We start from the raw sequence: 15,791 nt of genomic DNA on the forward strand, positions 1-15,791 counted from the left end.
ATTATTTCATGATTAAATCTTTAAAATAAATATTTTAATTGATATCATAATCAAAATCATAAGTATTTTATTGAACTTAAAAATGAAGAATGCTTATTTTGCTCTTATTTTCCAAGATGTCCTATTTTTATTTTTTTATAACTTATTTCTTAAGCGAAAATATTTTATAAATTATTACTAAAATAATTTTTACCGAATTTTAAAATAATTCCTGAAGTATAAATGATAAAGCTCTGACCTGAAAATGTAATGCCATAGTAATATAAAATTTCAGATTTTAGATTCTTTTTTTAATTTATGTGCTTAAATTTCTCTAATTTCGATACAAAAACAATAAATTCTTTAAAATTACAATTTAAAACATTTTTTCCTTATTTAAAATAAATCCGGAATAACAAATTTTGATAAATGAGAGGAATAATAGTTATATCCTCTAGTTCATTCCTGTTATATTTTCAGTTAATTTTTAACACAGTAAATGTATTTTAATAATATTTTATTTGGAATGACGTTATTTTTAAACTTGTGTATGTTTTTTATATTTTTAAAATAATTTTTTCATATGTTTCATAAAATGATTTAATGCATAGCTTAAATCATTTTTTATAATGTTTCTAAAAAAATGAATAAAATGACTTTGTTTTTATTGCAAGCAATTTAAATTGATTAGGCACTTAGCTGAGGGATTGGGTTCATAATTTTGCAGAATTCCATCTAAATTTATTTTTGTTTTATTACTTTGATTATTATTGTGCTGTTTTACTGCATGTTACACTATTTTATATCCTGCATTGTAGCTTTTTATTATGAATGATCTGATTTCAGAAAATTCGTGAAATTACATACTCATATCTTTTTGGAGCTAGTGTGTATAATAATGATTCTTTTTGAAAATAAACATTTCCATTTTCGTCAAAATTTAGACAGCAAAACATAAAATAAGTCAAATTAGCAGTTAATCCCAATTGTAAATTTGGATACTCATATTTCTGGTCAAAAAGAATTAAAAGGAATAATATATTCTATACACAAACAGTACAAAAAAGTGTTTTAATAACAAAGTAAAACTATATTTTGAGTAATTGTTAAACAAAGTTTTATTTTGTAACGTAAGAATTCTTAATTTTTTTACCCTTTTCTTAATCTTAGTACCTAGCGCTGTTCTTGTTTCTAGCTGTGTTCCTAGTACCTGCTTTTGATTTAAAAAAGAAAAAGAAACACCATTATGATTAAAGTGAAAGGCAGTTTTGAAAAAAGGATTACATTATAATTTTTTTTAAATGTCTTCATGAATTAGTGGTATATGAACTGCAAATTACAAAAAAAGGATTGGTATCTAGATCACTTTTAGTAATTAAAAACTCATTTAATAATGGGATGATTCACAACATCTGACTAGAAAATTTGAGGTATATAGCACCCAATAATTTAACATTCTTGATAATAATTTACAATACATTCAGTTAATCTTTCATATTCACAATTATTTAATTCTTCGTTCTTAAAAAAATGAAACATTGTTGTTTACATCACAATTTATATGCAAGATTTACTGCAATAAAAAATTCTTATGAAAAAGGAAATAATTTAAACTTTGAGTTTCTGACTAACAACTCGATCTCTACTAGACTCTCTTTGCATGCTTCTCCACTGCAAGTTATCACCAGTAGAATTACTTGAATGATGTACTAGCATTGTTTGACTTCCTTTCCTTCGGTTTCTCCGGCTTTTTGTAAAATCTTCCCCAAATACATCACCAGTTCTGAGAGCTGATATTAAATCATCAAATTCTCCTTTTTCAGAGCCAGCTTTAATTGCTTTTATTCCATTAATACTGCCATTTCGAACTCCTGATGATCCTTTGGATCCATTTTCTTTATTTGATCTATCAGAATGGATTTTACGCTGAAAGAACAAATTTATGCTATTAACTAAATAGATTATTAGCAGATTAATATAACTGAGAATAATGTACCCTACACATATAACTACACTTATGTGTACTGATTCAAATTGGGCAAAGATTATTATAGAACAGTATTTAAATAATTTCTAAAGGAATAATCTATAATTTGTATTCAATATAGTTACTTAAATAAATTCATGATCAGATTAATGTAAACAAATATTTCAGATATTATTCATATTCATCTCCGTTGACGATTTCATTTTTAAACAATTTCACTCATGGTTGACATTTAGTCAGGAAAAAACCTATATCTTCTAGGACACTGGAAAAAACTGGTCGGAATACCTTTTCTCATTCAAGATATCTCTGCGATATTGAATAAGAACATCTGTGAGATATCCAGATAATATATAAAATAGATATCTGGGTGAGGTCCTTTTATCAATGTGATAAAAGGACCTCAATGTGATAAAAGGAATGTGCTGAATATCTCATGATTATCTATGATAAGTCATATATATTTGTCAGATGTCTCTGGGATGTACAGCAGATAGCACAATACAAAAATATCTATTGGACATCACACAGTTGCAATCCCTGGACTTATAGCATACTTCCTAAATATTCAGATATCTTCCAGATCTCTGTTGGACTTGAGAAAATTCAGCTCTTTTTTGTATAAAAGATTTCTCAAAAATTACTTTGGGATATATACAGCTTTGTGGATTATAAGGAAAATAACTTTAATTCAACTTTACTAAACAAAGAATCATACTTTAAAATATCAAGAAATTTTCTCAGAAAGCGTAGAAAGTTGGCAGCCGTGAAACACTTATTTTACCTCAGTGTCTTGTTTTGCTCTTTTTACTTCGTCTTCTCGTTTGCGACGAAATGCTTCATTGTCTTGACGAGCTTCATTAAATGAAGTTAGAAAAATATCGAAGATAGCAAAGAATTCATCAGGTTGCATGTGAGATGGATCTTCACCAAAATGCTTCACAACTTGATCATACTGAAATTTTAAAAAGTGAAAATAAACACAAAACCTTTACAAAATCTGATTGATAGTGCTATTAGAAATTTTTATTATTCATATGAACCTTTCCTTACTTACCCTTTGTTTCATTTCTTGAAAAGCATCTTCTAATTCAGATATTCTATATGTTGCGGTTGTAATGAATTCCTTCATAACTGGGACAAATTTATCACCATGTTGAGGGGGCTGAGAACGGTGAAACTCAAGTTCCTGGAAACAGAAACATGTCATTTAGAACATTGTGGTTTTAAGAGAGGTTTGATAAGTTTCCTGCCAGATTGTAACACCAAAAATGTTCCTAATCTTTGAGACATTTACAAAAGCATTGTCAAATTTTTGCTTACTTCAAAACCAAAAATCAAATTTATGATTTCTACTAATCATCCCAAAAACTTTTCATTAGTATTTCTGATTTATATTTCATAGCAAAAGTCTTCATATGCTACAATGAAAAAAATTTCCTATCAATTAATTACCAAGATAAAGCTATTATATCAGAGATTAAAGACTAAGAAAAATAAATAACTGCTAAACAAATTCTAGATTACATTTTATTAATAAATAGGATATCCTAACATGATAATTAAAATAAAAGAAAAATTGCATAATTCTACTGCTATATAATTTTAAAAGTAAGAATCTTTAAAACTTTGCATTTACAGCTCAAAATATAGCAACAGAATTATAAAATTTTTCTTTTGTGATAAATGTGATCTTAGGATATCACACATATTAGTAAAATGCAATTATCACATCTTTTTTCTGAAGCAATTTTCTTCTACCGAAAGATATTCATACACACTCCTACATCCTCAGAAATTCTACCACTCATTTTCTAGTTTGCAGTGCATGCATATATGTCTTCACCCAAAGAGCATGAAAATGCAAAGTGGCAAATTTGAAACTCACTCGACTGGTCAGGTGAAAATTTACTATAATAAAGCAGTTTTTTAGAACCCAGAAATTGAATTTCAAAAAAACTTGTAAACTTCAAGTGTGTTTTTGGCACAAACTACTTAATTTAATAAATTTTTATGCAAAGTTGAAAATTTTAAAGTGAAATTTTCATTAATGTATCTTAATTATTGAAACTACATTAAAAGCAAATCTTGTAACATTCTTACATAAGTTTAGTAAAAAACATTTTTTAATGTAAAAGATGATGGAGGAATCTGATGTTTTATATTTATTTAAGCTTTAATATTTGACTTAAAGTTAATCAGGCTTTACCATAAATTTTCTCAACTAGTATTAAAAATGTGTTATTTTATGAAAAATGTTGGCAGCTGCAGTGAAACCCTTTATGAGAGACATGAAATTTAAAGCTATTCTTGTGATAGTCAATAACTGTTATAGATAAGTAACAATTATATCTCTTGAAATTTAGAATCCCTAATAAGCCTTTTAAGACTATAACTTTTTTTATCATTTATCCCAAGAAGTTCTTGGATTGGTAAACTACTGTTTTATTTCTAGAGTCAAAATATCCTCAAGACTGGTTTGAAAGGCTGTATAAAAGTTCTTTAAATAAAAGAGCAATACAACAAACTCAAGAAGTTTAAAAAATATATTAGTAGGACTTTAACATAATCATGATCTTTGTATAATCAATGAACTCTAAAAAAACAAATTTTTTTATTTTGTCAAATAAAAAATATATTACTTTGGTTCACTATTTATTTAAATATTTTATACCTTCCCTTAAATATAGACAATGAATGTGCAATACAAATATTCTAAGAGTGAGCTGCTTATTTATAAAACTTGAGTATACAGTATATAAAGAATAGAATGTTTTCACCTGAACTCAATCAGATTCCAGAATTTAGAGGTGTCACAGAGAGATTTTTAGGACTTACAAGAAAGGCTAGGCAAGTACTCTTTGAGCTGCCAAGTTCAATGTACTGTAAGAAGTTGTAGCTTTTAACTATCAACAATTTGTGATACAAAGATGAAATTTGATAGAATACTCAGCTTTTGGACTAGCTTCTTATATAATCACTGGGAAGATGAATATTGATATGAAGTAACTTCAATAAAATCTTTACTGTTGTATTTGAAAAAGCGAAATTAAAACAAAGAAAATAAAAAAAGTTTGTGTTTTCTGCTTTAGTTAATTTCTAGGTCATAAAATCATAATTTAAAAAAAACTCTTGGACTCTTATCACATAATTTATAAAATATTATTCAAAATAATTCACATTTTATAAAATTAAACAACTTCCAATTCTCCCAGAAAATTTTATTCCGTGGTTGGAACTTGTAATGGAGAATTTATGTCTGAATGTCCTTCCTGCTTAGGAAGCATTCATACTGCATGCGATAGCCCTAGACACATGTCTTAAAGTTTAGAAACTACGTGTAAGATGCCAATTGCACTGATTTAAGGTCACATATGTGGGTCCCATGCAGTGAGAATGTTCAATTCTTTATATCTGTTTATGTTCTTATGAATATGGGGTCTAATGCAATGACTAACCAGTTACAATAAGAAACAACAAATTATAAACTATTTGTACTAGATAATATCTATTTTGGTTGACAATAACAATTCAAGTAATTAAATAGATTAGTTTAAAACAAAATTTGTGTGGAAATATTTGACTGGAAATAACAACAAAAACAAAATATATTTTAAGAAACTGTGTACCTTTTGCACTTCCTGCAACCCAAATTTCAGGCTCTGTATTTCTTTTGTGAGCTCATTGAGGCTAGATATATAAGAAAGGAATTATGAACACTGAATAGTTATTTACATTTGCAGAAGTAAATACTACTTAAGATTTAATTAAAAATATTTGCGAAAATAAATGAAAAAACCAAATTGTACATTTTTTGAAATTTTTTTTTAAGAAAGCATGAGAATAAAAGATTATTTTGAATATGTTTTAAGAAAGACATATTCAATACAAAAGTATTCCAAACTTGAAGTTTGAGAGGACAAAACTTATTTTGTGGTGCGCTATATGTAAATGCTTTTTAAATAATGATTTCTCAAAATAACTTTTCCTATATTTAATGAAAACCCTGCTTCACTTGAATAAAAGTCTGTGTATAAAGGTTCAAGAAGAATTTCCTTATAAGAATAAGGCATTTTAAAAACTACAGAGAGAATGGAAGGGTTGGGGCAGAGAGTGCCTTAGCCCCCTCACATTTTGTATGCAAGCCTTTTAAAGACTACAATTTTTCAATAAATATTCTTGTATAACTAAATAGATAATTTTTGTATATAAAAATAGATAAGTTTTTTGTCGTAATTAGAGAAAAAGAAAAATGACTGTTTCATGAGAGCTTTCAAATCATCCCATACATCCTTATGCTGAATGGGGGGAAAATTCTTAATTTCAAATATCATAGCAGAAAAAAAGTGCATTGTTTGAAGGAGGGAAAGTGGAACATGGTCTGCCATTCGGGATGAGTTCGAGCTCACTTATGAAGGTCCTGACCTGAATTATATTCCAAACGCACCAGAGTCTGAGATACATAGGATTATTTAGAGCCAGAGCCATTAGGTCTTACCATTTGGCCTTTGATGCCTAAATAAGGAAATTAGTCATTAAAACCTTTTTCTCCTCTAATCTGTAAAACAAAATACAAAGAGAAAAACTGAATCAACTGAAACTTTCGGATGACTAAAACAAAAATTATGAAAGAAGATCAAAAAGTAATTTGACAATTAGTGTTACCCTCACAAAGCAAAAGTAGATCATTAATTTTTTTACGTATAAATTTTACATTTATTGAGCCCAACCAAAACCTTTTTTCAATAACCAAACTACCTAGATGCTGAGCGTATCACATCTTTATCTCCCATATACGAATTTTAACCCATAGAATACAATTATGAGAGTCATATGAAGTTTTGTTTAGCACTGTCAAACACTTTTGATTCCAGGTGTCTTAAGTGAACTATATACAGCGCCTACTTTAGATTTCTTACTGAAGGTAAGTAAATACAATATGAAATTTAATTACCAATATTATAATATGGGATTTATGTATAGTATTATTTGATTTATTTTTCTGGTTTTCTAATGTACAGTGCACATAAGATTTAGGCATTTTTTCTTTTACAAAATTAAAACATAAGTTCGCATATTACCATATAATATTTCTATTTTGTGTGTATTAGTACACCTAAATTTCTATCTTATGTCTCTTTATCTTTGAAAAGTAAAAAAAAAAAAGTAAAATTAGATAATTTTTGTATTTAATTTTTTTGTACAATTCTAAAAGAAAAAAAAAGACTATTTCAAGAGAGCTTTAAAGTTTCCTTAGCTGGAACTGCAACCAAATCATCCCTTACTCATTCCCCGCAAAAGGCAATTGGCTTCCCTATATTGACTGATGGGAATATTCTTAGTTTCAAATGCCTAAGCAGAGAGAAAAAGCATGGGAAGAAGAGGACGTGGAACAAGGTTTCTTATTAAGGACTTGTTTGAAACCAGGCAAAGCAAATCAAAGCCAGAGATAAATAGAATTACTTGGAGCCTGGGACATACTTCAGATGAAGGTTTAAAAGGAAATTAGTATCAAATTTCTTCATCTATTCTTTGTGCATGGTTAATATTATAATTTTTAAAGCTTAAATGAATATCATTGTGCAAATAGTTTATCTAATCATTGTCACTCTATGTCATTGTTCTAAAAACTTTTTATGGAGTTATTCTAAAAACATCCTAAACAATTGTTATTCTTAAAACAATTTCTGGTGTTATTAATGTACCCCTCCTGTAAATGGACAACCCTTGTCAGAAGAAAATTTTTTCCCATTGGACAATTTTATCCCGAGAGTGTCCACTTAATCAAGGTTTCCTTAGATATCATATATTAACTATACCTTGAAAATTTGAACAATTGCCAGTAGAAAAACAAGCTGTTAGATAAAACATAGGTAAAAATATGCCTTCAGAGAAGATATTTTAAATTAAATTTATTTAAGTTATATAGAAAGGAATCCACAAAAAAACTCTAAAGCTTAGCTCGAGGGCAACTCTAACTCATGGTTTATCAATCACTGAAAATATTTTACATCACTACTGTGAACAGCTTGAACCAGTCATTACCGGGATTAGGATTTGCCAATGGTTTTCCTCTCTTTGTCATTTTTCTTCCTTTTTCTGTCACTTTACAATATTTAATTTTTTTGAGATAGCTAAAAAACTACAGCATGCCAAAAACTTTTTACAATACGAAGTAAAAGTTATATGTGAGGTAAAAGTAGTTGTTTTTAATACGAAATGAATTTAGAGGAATATAATTTTAAACAAATCAATTTATATGATAAGGATTGAGATGTGGTACTGACAACTTAGCTTTTTTTTTAACTGGATTACTAAAGAATGATTTGCTTTTTTTTGTAAAGTAATAAATTTTACTATTCATCAGAGATCATTTTCTTCAATTGTCTGAAATTAAGAAATAATAAATTTCTTTAAATGTTTCATACAATTTTTATTTACTAAAAGCATCTTTATCAAAGAAAAAGCGCTATTATTGAAAAAAATTCAAAAATATTGCCTGCTATACAGTTTTTTTATATGATAAAATCAGAAATTAAAATGAAATTATTTTTCAAGAATAATGAGAAATTTAGAATAAAAAAAATTGTGAGAAAAGGATATTTACTTTTTTTTAATTTCGCAAAAAGTAAACATTTTCAAAGCGTGCAGTTAAAAAAATTAATAAAATTTATATCAATTAGATAAAATAATATATTTCATTTTAAACCTATGTACTAATTTTGGCTCATGAAATTAATTGATAACTAAATTAATTAGTCAGTATTGAAACTGGCTAATTTCAATTTCATACATTTATTAAATTCATCATAATCTCATTTTAACCAAGATGGTGAAGATTAATACTGTGGTAGATTTATAGCTTGATTTAATTTCAAGTAGTATGTCTTCTTTGTCTTAAATCACCAGAGTAATAGAAAAAATTTAAAATTTTCTTGCACAAAATTCCTCAATGATCCAGTAGTTGAAAAAAAGAATTTCCTTTTTTTTCATCAACTTTAAATTTTTGTATCCTTGTCACTCTATTGTTTCTGAATTTCTTATACACCACTGTGGATAATTTTAACTTTAATAAACAAGATCAACATATTTTAATAGCTTTAATAGAGCACACCTTGAAGTTACAGTTGCCAGACAAGGACAGAAATATAGTATGTCTGCTTTTCTAGAGAATAGTTAGTACAATTCTATATTAATTTTTGTTATGATAGAAATTCTGCAGAGTGATTATCTTGAAATATCTAATTTTATTCAACAAAAAATTATTCAATATGTTAGAATCATTATATCAAATAATTATGTTCTTACTCTTACTTTAAAGTAATTAATTTGGAATGAAATAAGCAATAGTAAAATACATTTTGACATACAAATTAAGTTACATATAATTCGGAAACTCATATTAACTTAAAAAGAGCATAAGGATTTTAAGGAATTTAAAATTTAAAGAAAGAATCTTTAGTTAAGAAAATTGAGAAATTTCTCACGAAATAAAATATATGAGTAATACACACTTGACTTTTGCTGCCAGTCTAACATGATGAATATCTTCTTCAATTTTTAAAACGTCTTTAAACTGTAAAAAAAAATTATTTTACTTGTTTAATCGTTTCACAAATTTTGGGAGAATATTTCTTCTTTAATAATATTTCTCTTGCTAATTACATGAAAAAAAATTATTTTCTAACTCAGAGAAGACTACAGATTAAATCTTAAAAGGTTAATAAATAAATAAATGAAATATAAAGTTTACTTTAATTTGATTATGATTTTAAACCAATCAATTAGAAGCAAAAATTTTGATACTGTTCTATTTGCTATTATCAAAAAATGTACCTTACATTCTTAGTAATCACACACTGAAAAAATTTGCTACTTTTAACTCTGGTTACTGCCTGAAAATCCGATTACTAGATGATCAAAAGTTATTAACGTGTTCTCTTTTTTTTAGCTCTGTGCATTCATTAGAAACCTGATAAAATACATAGAAAAAAAACTGCTGCTTTAAAGGAAATGCCAGATTCAGCTGCAATCATTACAAAGTCAAAATCTACACTGTTAAAAATTTGGAGAACTTTATAGATTTGGTCATTAATCTCTGGAACTTATAGGAAAATTTTAATGAAATTCGTTTTGGATAAGTTGATATAATATTTAAAAAAAACATTCGATGGTTATAATATACATCATGACTATGAGTTACATTATATGGATGAAACAGTGATTATAATACGTATAAAATGAAAAAGTGGTTAATTAAGAACACGTTTCACTTTTACACAGATACAGGCTGATGTACTGATTTCATAATGGAAATAAAGCAGTTTAAGAGTTTCTGCGGAAACTGGTTCTACTATCTCATTAAAGCTGTTTTTAGGCCCTGGGTAGTAGCAAGGATTGCGGGGTTCTATTTTAATTGTTCTCAATTCTAAACATGTACTACTATAAGTTATATTCTTTAAAGTTATGATCCATAAAGTTTATGTTCCATAAAACTATGTTCCATAAAGCTGAAGATCAGAGTGGCCAATTCATCTGGCGAATATCTTCAATTTCTAGAAAATTGCGTGATCAGACAACTCTGAGTGGGTGTCTATTGTTGGTTAAGGCAATCATAGAGCACTTAGATTTTATCCACATGTCACACACTAGCTAATTGCCCTCTCTAAAGAACATCGAAAGATTTATGATCACTTAGTATGATGCTAGCTAAGAAGACTTCCTCTGCTATAGCAATTGATTATTTAGTTGGTAGGTAGATAGTGAGCGCCTGGCTTGAATAATTCATAATTATACATGTGGAAAGAGCCAGGAATTTTATGCCACCAGATATCCAAAAAAATTGGACATTAAAGCAAAAGAGGTTTGATTGTCTTGATAGGCATAATGTTGAATGGTCATTGACCCATTCATGTCTTTGAAAAAGGTATGTGGAGGAAGTCTTAAAGTTCAATGTTAACCTTTACAGAATGGAATCAGGGGGCGATTTCATTTTAATGGAAAGTGAACAGCCATCAAGCTCGCCTAGTTGACACTTTTTTAAAAAGAGGGGACATTTGTCAAATCGATTTTCTAGCCAGATCTCAACTTTTTTGTTGTATTAAAATCTGGTCAGTTATAAACTGGGCAACCAAATATGAAAATTCTCTTATTTTTGACCACTAGTGTATTCATCTCAAAATTTACAGAAGTGACTAAAGCAATTGCTGTTTTAAAATTGACTAAAATTTGAACAAATATCATTTATCTAACTTAAAAAAATCGAGTTCTAATATTTTTACATTAATATTTCTAATACATACAGCCTTTATTTAAAAGAAAATTTTTTTCAATGCCTCAAATCATAGTATACCTATATTTTCAAGTATAACTGTGATCCTTTTTGCAACTTTAAGGTTCTTTCCTTTGCTTGCAATGCAGTAAGAAGTTGTACATAAATTTTTAAGTTCAATAGAGCTTGATTTGGATTTTTTTAGTTTAATTAAGGGGGACGTTGTTTTTCATCTTTGTAAAAGTAAAGATTACAATAAAAGCAACCATGAATCTGCGTTAAAGTAAATACAAATACCTACTTTTTTCTCTAAAGTATCAATAATATAATGTAGTAAAGTCATATTCCGGTTTATGCTTGATTTTGTATCAGCAATTCTGTTTAAGCTAGATAAATGGAAACCAGAAGCATTTCCTCGTGCACCACGATTCATGTAGTTTCCAAATGCCAGAATTAATTCAAGAAGTCTTTTTAGTCGTTTGCTTCTCTGAAGCTCTTTGGATGCCTCAGAAACAGCTGAAAAATTTTGAATTTTGATTTCACTTTAATGGAAAAGATTTTATAAAGACTATATTATATTAAAAAAAATTTAAAGCAGTAAGAAAACTATTAATTCTAAATCAATTAAAGCTGTTTCAAAAACTAATGTAATGGTACAAAAAAATAAGAAAACAAATTATGTGTGCACTACATGTATTTAAAATGAATGTTGCAAAGACATTCATGCATTTTTCAAACAAAGAGAAAAACTTATCAAACCAGCTATTTCAGATTTAAAAATAAGAATATCAAAGGTTTATAAATAAAATTTAATCGTCCTAATTGTTTAAGATTTTAGAATCTAATAAATAGAAAACTAAAACTAGAACTAATAGAAAACTAAAAACACAAACAAAGACTTTCAATTGAAAAAATAAACTCTAAATGGGGGTAAATTCACAAAAAGATATATTAAACAAACAAGATTTTTCTTTAATTAAAAGAAAGATTTCTTAAAAATAGAAATACTAAAAAATATAAACATTGTTGCTTTTTTGGATAAAGAATGAAAATTTATTTATTAACAATTATTATTTTTTAATTTCGCTTTACCTAAAGATTATAGAGATGTTTACGTTAAAGGATAATGGTAAGAATATATTGCTTTTATAATTGGATGACGTTTATTTCATTGTATGTTTAGTTTTAATATTAAATAGTTATGTAGTGAAATATTTGTAATGCTTATCATGATTTTTTGGTTCTTATTCATTGTTAACTCAAATAAGAATTCAAAAATTCAGAAAAAAATAAATTCAAGTATTTATTCTACAACTTTGTAATAAATCTTCAGAATATTAGAAAATGGGAGTTGGCAGATATATGTGCATTTATAAAACTTTATAACATATAATACTGAAAAAACTTTATGCTACTTAAGTTTAACGAAAGCGGTTGAATGTATTTAAAATTTGGTTACTTTTAATTTTCGAGAATTTATGGATTTTTATCTTTAGCCTGATACAAAACAAAACTTTTTTTTTATGCAAAAATATCAAAAGAATTTCCTTTTACATTTAATAAAGGACAAGTCTTTTGTATTAACAATAATGTGCACTAAGATTCATTTCTCTCATAAATATTTTTTTCTTCATATTTTCCTCCTTGTATCTGTTTTCTTCTCTCATATATGATAAAGGTCACCATTCATTGCATTAATAGATTAGTTACAAAATATTTTTCTTTTCGTTTAATTGCATCAAAATGTAAGGACATGATATTAGAAGCAATTTTCTTTGAATAACACTGACAATAAACAATATTTTAAGCTTGTGAGTACTTATATTATAAGCGTTGTGTTTATTACATTAATTTTGAATTATTTGACTGAAATTTGGGACAAGTATCTGCATTTTTTAATTTTTATTATGTTTAAAATAATATAATGGTAAAATAATGATAATGGCAAAAAAATTCTTTGATTGACTTAATGTTTAAAATTTAGCTGAAAAACATCGACATTATGGTTAAAAAAAATGGAAATCAATGTAGAAAAGAATGTGTAAATTTTCATCTGAAAACTCCTGTATATTTTTTGTAAAAACAAGACTTGTAAATACCTAATACAGCTTTTTCTATGGCTTATTCATCAATAACAGAATATCAGAAATTTGACTTTAGCATCAGAAATTTGACTTTTTTTCAATTTTTGTTTTTTTTTCCTTTTAAAATGCCCATTAAAATGTTCACATGTTACACCTTTGTTTGTAAACCTTTTTACTATGCTTGTAACACACAATCTCTAATCAGCAAATACAGGCAATGGTATAGGTTTGGTTTAAACAAAAATAAATGTTGTGATAGCATTCTGAAAATAGTAACTGATAGTCAAATTTTGACCTTTAATACTAAATACAGGTTTTTAAGTTAATGTTAAAAAGTATGTTTTTTCATCTGATTTGTGTGCAATTACATAATTGTGTAAATTTATTTTGAGATAAAACAATGTTTATTATCCTTATTTTGGCATTTTAATTTAAATGTTATGTAAATTCCTTTGCAAATATTGTTGGTGTAGAACTAAATAATTATAGTTAACTGTTAAAAATTTCTGATGCCCTCACATAAAATTATTTTTACAATAAAATAAAATATTGACAATTTTTAAAATATTTGATGTTTTCCTGGTTTTAACCCTTAAAAATTTCCTTTCGGTGCCTTCGGATTTTGTTTCAGATTTTTTGTTTAGTAGAAACTGAAAGAATAAAGTTAAATCTTTCTCCATTGAAAAAAGTTAAAGAAAATTTTTGGAAGTATCTTTAAAAAAATTTTAAATTATTTTCTTTATTGATACAATCATTACAGAAAATGATAATTTAAAGATTCAAACAATTTTATTTCAATCTTGAATAAACCCTTAATAAAGCTACAGTTTTATTTTTTAGAAATAAATGACATATAGCTATATTTAAAATAGTAAGAAAAAATATATTTCTCTTAAGTTGAAATTTCCACTCAATTCAAATGAAAATATAACTTTATAATTATATAGTGTGGTTTTCATAATATAATTTTAGATAACGAATATTGTATGATAATTGTGAAATTACAAATGATTAGAGTAAAATAATAGACGACTTGAGATGAGAGTTTAATAAAACATGTTTTATAAAGGAACAAATTCAATTGAAATTCTGATAAAAAGGGCTCATTTCCAAAAAGAATGGGAATGTGTTTAAAATTACAAATAAACACTTGAAAAAGAAAAATTATATAAAAGTTAGCAGAAAACTCTTTGTATAAATAAAAGAATTATCAATAAAAGTTTAACTACAAGTATTTCTTCGTTAAATTGGAAATATTCATTTATGATGGAAATATTTTTATTCCAGTTTTTGTGATGAGACATTGGGTCTAGTTTTTATAGAAAAAATAATTATCGCAGTAGTGGTAATGTTCTGTTGTACGTATGTCTTTTGTAAAGAACATTTATTGCCTATATAGAGAGCATTTTGAAATTTACTTCCTTGGCCATAAAAAAAAAACAAAATAAAAGGCTGCTCCCCTTAAAGGGAACAAGAGATGCCTTAGTAAAAATGGTGAAAAATTTGGTCAATAATGGACTGAGGGGCAAAACTCCCTAGTCCTAACTTCAATAATTTAAAATAAGCAGTTACTGAATTGTTCCCAATGGAAAGTTAGGAGCATAGGAAGAGATCCATAGTTATAGATTTATCAAGAGATAAAAATAGCCAAAAACAAAGTCAACCCTGCCTTAATAATATTACATTTTAACTAATTTGGTTGCAGCTAAATCACCAAAAAGACCATGAGAATTAATATAACCCTGAAACTGAAACATTTTTGTTGTAAAAGAAATAAAATAGCTTAAGGAATAAAGAGTTAAAATTAGATTTTGATATTCAATTTAGTCACAACAATGAATTAAGGAGTTATGCATTTGTATTGAATTAAAACATCAGCCGTTACATTGATTGTTAAGAAGAGTATAATATATATTTACTTTTTATAAAATGTAATAAAAATTAAATAATTGGTTTGATTTAATTACAATTGACTAAAGACTAATTGACTAAGAATGACTAAAAAAATTACATTTATGAAATTAAACAAATTTTAAATGCTAAGAAATATGCACTGCCTAAAATGGCACCACATCATTCATAAAAAACCAGCTGGACACAAAGTATAATTTGCAGTAAGAGGAAGAAAAATAGATGATAGCAGAATTCAGTAATATAATTTTATTTAGTATATACTGCTAAGTAAACAATGAGTGAATGACATCATAAAGCTACTGATACACGTTGTATTTTACTGCTTCACAACAATACAGAAAATTAAGTAAATTTATAATGCTGAAATATTATACTACCATCCAAATCTTCCTCTTGTTTATTCCAAAAATAATAATTGATGCAAGATAATAACAGAATATATAAATTAGATAGCATCAAAACTTATGCAAAATATTACAACAAACTCTAAATAATATTATTTTGTACAGAACCTAACATTACACGATGCAAAGAAAACAGTGACTATTTTGACTTT

General features: G+C 26.7%; 1 protein-coding gene across 3 annotated transcripts in view; it reads right to left on the bottom strand.

Moving 5' to 3' along the window:
• Positions 1–565: 565 nt before the first annotated feature.
• DAAM (disheveled-associated activator of morphogenesis-like protein) overlaps positions 566–15,791 on the bottom strand; it is a 107,381-nt gene continuing 92,155 nt past the window's right edge. For all 3 annotated transcript variants that reach the window (XM_043044586.3, XM_043044580.3, XM_043044578.3), the window contains exons 20-25: positions 11,539–11,753; positions 9,481–9,542; positions 5,596–5,656; positions 3,024–3,155; positions 2,751–2,921; positions 566–1,905 (exon numbers count right to left, since the gene is read on the bottom strand). In XM_043044586.3, coding sequence (XP_042900520.1) covers positions 1,588–1,905; positions 2,751–2,921; positions 3,024–3,155; positions 5,596–5,656; positions 9,481–9,542; positions 11,539–11,753 — 959 coding nt within the window. In that variant the 3' untranslated portion in view covers positions 566–1,587. The remainder of the gene's footprint in view (positions 1,906–2,750; positions 2,922–3,023; positions 3,156–5,595; positions 5,657–9,480; positions 9,543–11,538; positions 11,754–15,791) is intronic.

The sequence above is a fragment of the Parasteatoda tepidariorum genome, chromosome 11, assembly GCF_982258835.1.
Source record: "Parasteatoda tepidariorum strain Cologne lab strain chromosome 11, Ptep-v5.0, whole genome shotgun sequence".
Classification (NCBI taxonomy): domain Eukaryota; kingdom Metazoa; phylum Arthropoda; class Arachnida; order Araneae; family Theridiidae; genus Parasteatoda; species Parasteatoda tepidariorum.